Source organism: Dryobates pubescens, chromosome 31 (genome assembly GCF_014839835.1).
Source record: "Dryobates pubescens isolate bDryPub1 chromosome 31, bDryPub1.pri, whole genome shotgun sequence".
Lineage (NCBI taxonomy): Eukaryota > Metazoa > Chordata > Aves > Piciformes > Picidae > Dryobates > Dryobates pubescens.
Window position 1 is genome coordinate 2783843 of NC_071642.1, and position 3569 is coordinate 2787411.

General features: G+C 53.3%; 1 protein-coding gene across 1 annotated transcript; it reads right to left on the reverse strand.

Moving 5' to 3' along the window:
- Positions 1–1507: 1507 nt before the first annotated feature.
- On the reverse strand, positions 1508–2383 carry ZNRF4 (zinc and ring finger 4). The gene has a single exon (XM_009901168.2). It carries the CDS (start codon positions 2381–2383, stop codon positions 1508–1510), a length of 876 nt encoding a protein of 291 aa, XP_009899470.2.
- Positions 2384–3569: the final 1186 nt, after the last annotated feature.

Below are 3569 nucleotides of genomic sequence, written 5' to 3' on the forward strand. Positions count from 1 at the left end.
CCCATATGTGGTGTGGGCCTTGGCTGGCTGCCCCATTCACAGTGGGTGTTAGAACCGCTCGTACCAGCCTGGGGAGCCAGGGCTGGTTTCTGCTCCTGCTCTCTCTCTCTCCCTCCAAGCAGCATTGCAAAATGTATTCTGAGGCTGCCCCAAATCATCTGCCTGTGGCTGGTGTATCTAGAGAAGAGATGAAGATCTGTTTGCATCATGTTAGTACATAAATCCAGCTCCCCTTAAGGTGCTTAGGCACATTTGGATAACGACCTGGAACAACCTAGGTAGCAGGAGGTTACGTGTACCTGTCAGGTCAGCCTCTCTGAGCATGTGAGATTGCCAGCCAGCAGGCACAAGCAGCCAATTATGCCACGCTCAGAAGCATTTCAGTCTTTTTTTCCACCCCCCCTTTCCTTTCCATCTACTCAGCTCCACAAAGCAAATCCTGCTGCAAAGACCTCTGCCGCCCGCTGGCATCACCTCCTGTCTGTCTTTAAAGTGCCCTCAATATTTCCAGGGTGGTTTTTCTGCTGGTGTGGTTGAAGGCCACACTGTCCTCTGCATCCTGATGCTACCCTGATGCTTGGGGGCAGTGTGGGTGATGTGGGGGTGCTGGGGCTCCTCTGCTACCCTGATGCTTGGGGATGGTGTGGGTGATGTGGGGATGCTGTGGATCCTCTGCTACCCTGATGCTTGGGGACAGTGTGGGTGATGTGGAGGTGCTGGGGATCCTCTGCTACACAGATCCTTGGGCATGGTGTGGGTGATGTGGGGGTGCTGGGGGATCCTCTGCTACCCTGATGCTTGGGGACAGTGTGGGTGATGTGGGGGTGCTGGGGACTCGGGGGCTCTGTTTTCACCACTGATGAGAGGGGAGAGTTGCTTTATCTTTGCACATATCCCTTCCCCCTCTCTTACCTGTCAGGTCAGGCAATGGTCCCTGCTGGCTGCCACACACTGGGGACAGTTCTCACCTGGCTTTTCTGGGCACTCCACTTAGGTGTCACTGAGAGGCAAGATGCAGTGTGTTTGTGTGTCCATACACATGCATCTTGGGAGGGAACTGAGGAGGTATCCTAGCAGATGCAAACCAGCTCCCATACCAAATGTTTCTAAATCCCTACTTCCCTCCTCCTTTTGGCTTCTTCCCTGGTGCTCTGGCTCAAGGACTGTTTGGTGTTTCCAGAGATTTCATCCTTTTTTTTCCCCACTGTAGGGACCAGGCAAGGGGAGGCAAAGCTCCAGTGTGACAGAGCCATGGAATTGTCCCAGCTGGAAAAGACCTCCAAGATCATCAGGTCCAACCATTAACCCAACACCATCATGGCTATCAAACCACGTCCCCATGGCCACACATTTCTTGAACACCTCCAGGGATGGGGACTCCACCACCTCCCTGGTCAACCCATTCCAAAGCCTGCCCAACATGTTAATGGGCTCCCAAGAAGAGCAAGGGATGAAGGAAAGTACAAAGATTTCTCTTGGTTTAATGAGAAATTATCCTAGCCACAGCTCAAAGGACATTGGTCTCCAGTGCACCAAGCAACTCCCCTCCCACTATGCTCACATCTTTCTTCAGCTCCATTTCCATGCCCTCCTCTGAATGCTCAGCCACTGTGGTCACCGTGTGGGAGGTGAGGGAAGGGGGCAGGATCTTCATCTTCAGGGCATCCTGTTTCTTGTACTTTGCCATGCAGAGCATACAGGCCTTGTACAGATCTCCCTGCCTGTAAGTGGGCTGCTTTGTCTTGTGAGCCCTCTTGTACCACGTGAAGCCAACCACAACTGAGATAGCAGCAGGCACGATGCAGAGCCTGACCCAGAAGCCCTGCCAGGTGGGCCTCCCCTGCAGCGTTTTGACGCTGTCTTCACAAGCACTCAGGCCACGTTTGGGGGGCAGAAGTTGGATGTATTCCCCTTTCTTGCACTGCAAAACTCTTTGCAAGTGCAGGGAGGCTGATTGTCCAGTGAAGAGCGATGGGATCTTCACCAGCTGCTCCATCTCTTTGTCCTCAGCCCTCATGGTGATCAGCTGCTCGGAGCCCACGTTGTGCACCACAGCGATTTGGTACCCAGCCTGCTGGGCGTGAAGGACCTTCTGGACAAAAGAGCACTCACCTGCCTTTATGAGGGCCACATAGATCTCAGAGGCTGTTCTTGGTGCTGGAGGATTCTCTATGGCATGGCAAGCTTTGGGTGGCCTCACCTCCATCAAATACACTGTCAGCTCTTCTGCTGGGAGCTGTGGCCCAAAGCATGCAGGTTTGGCTTCGTAGGCGACGCACTGGGAGCTGTCATTGTAAGCCAGGTAAGCAAAGGCTTCTGCTGGAGCAGCACTGCAGGAGGCAATGACCAGCACAAAGTGAAGAAGATGGAGCCAAGGATTCATTCTGACTGCAGCTGGGTTGCTCTGAAGATAAAGTTCTAGGCTGGTCTTCAAAGTTCAAGAGACAACCACGGAGGTATTACCTCACCTGGGTTTTATCACCATGCCACAAGCTGGAGGTCACAGCAGGGTGAAGATCAAAGCCTGCTTCTGCCCTGGAGGTTTCTGCAAATTTTTCTGGAGGTTTGGAGGTTCCCAGGACACAACTCATCCCTTGGTCTCCACCTGCTAGGCAACGTGCTGACCTCACCTCTGCAGATCTGTGACATCACCCAGCCACCGCTTCCCGAGCCTGGGATGCATGCAGCATCACTGCCATGCAGCATCACTGCCATGCAGCATCACTCCCAACCTGCTTGAACTTCTCCCTTTCCTTCTTGGCCTGCTCCAGACACATCATAGCTTCTAGTTTTATCTCCCTCTGGGTACTGATGGGGTGCTGGTTTCTCTTATTTCACTGGTGGTGTGCAGGCAGGAGAAAGGAGCCTCCTCCCCAGCTGTGTGCCCACTGCAGGCTGGAATGCTTCACGCTTGGTGCTGAGGGCCATGGGTCAGTGGTGACCTGGCAGTGCTGGGTTAGTGGTTGGGCTGGATGATCTGAAAGGTGTTTTCCCACCTATTCTGTGATCCTCTGTTGGTGGCCAAAGCAATTCCTGGAGGATGTGGCAGAGTGGGAAGGAGCTGTCAGCCTCCATCCAGTGCTGGGGGTTTGGGCTGGTGAATGTGCAGCTTTTCCTTCAACTTGTGATCTTTGAACCCTACCAAGGCAGCTCAATTGCTTAGGGGTTGAAGGGAGCTCTGCCACTTGAAGTCACTCAGTAGCTGCCAGTCAAAATGGCAGCTGGCAGAAGCTGAAAGTCTTTTTGTCTGCCATCACCCAAACTCCTGAGAGAGCAGATCCACCTTCAGGCTCTCTGAGTGAGCAGCTGGGTTTGCTGAAGGGGGCTGACACACTTGGGTCTTGCTGGGGCTGAGCTTGTTGGGCTCCTGCCCCATCACAGCGAGAGTGGGCGAGGGGTGAGCTTGGGAGGGCTGCTCTCAACTTTTGATATTGGGGCTTGGGTTTTTTTCACCTGGTTTACTTTAACACCTCAGCTGCTGCCAATGAAAAAAGTGCTTTGGCTTCTAGCTGTAAAACCTGCTTTTTAACCTGTGGTTGTGATGAAAAAGCTGAAAGGGGGAGTGGAAA

Bases quoted from the DNA above. Each gene is read 5' to 3' on its own strand.
- ZNRF4 (XM_009901168.2), bottom strand. From the start codon at position 2,383: ATGAATCCTTGGCTCCATCTTCTTCACTTTGTGCTGGTCATTGCCTCC.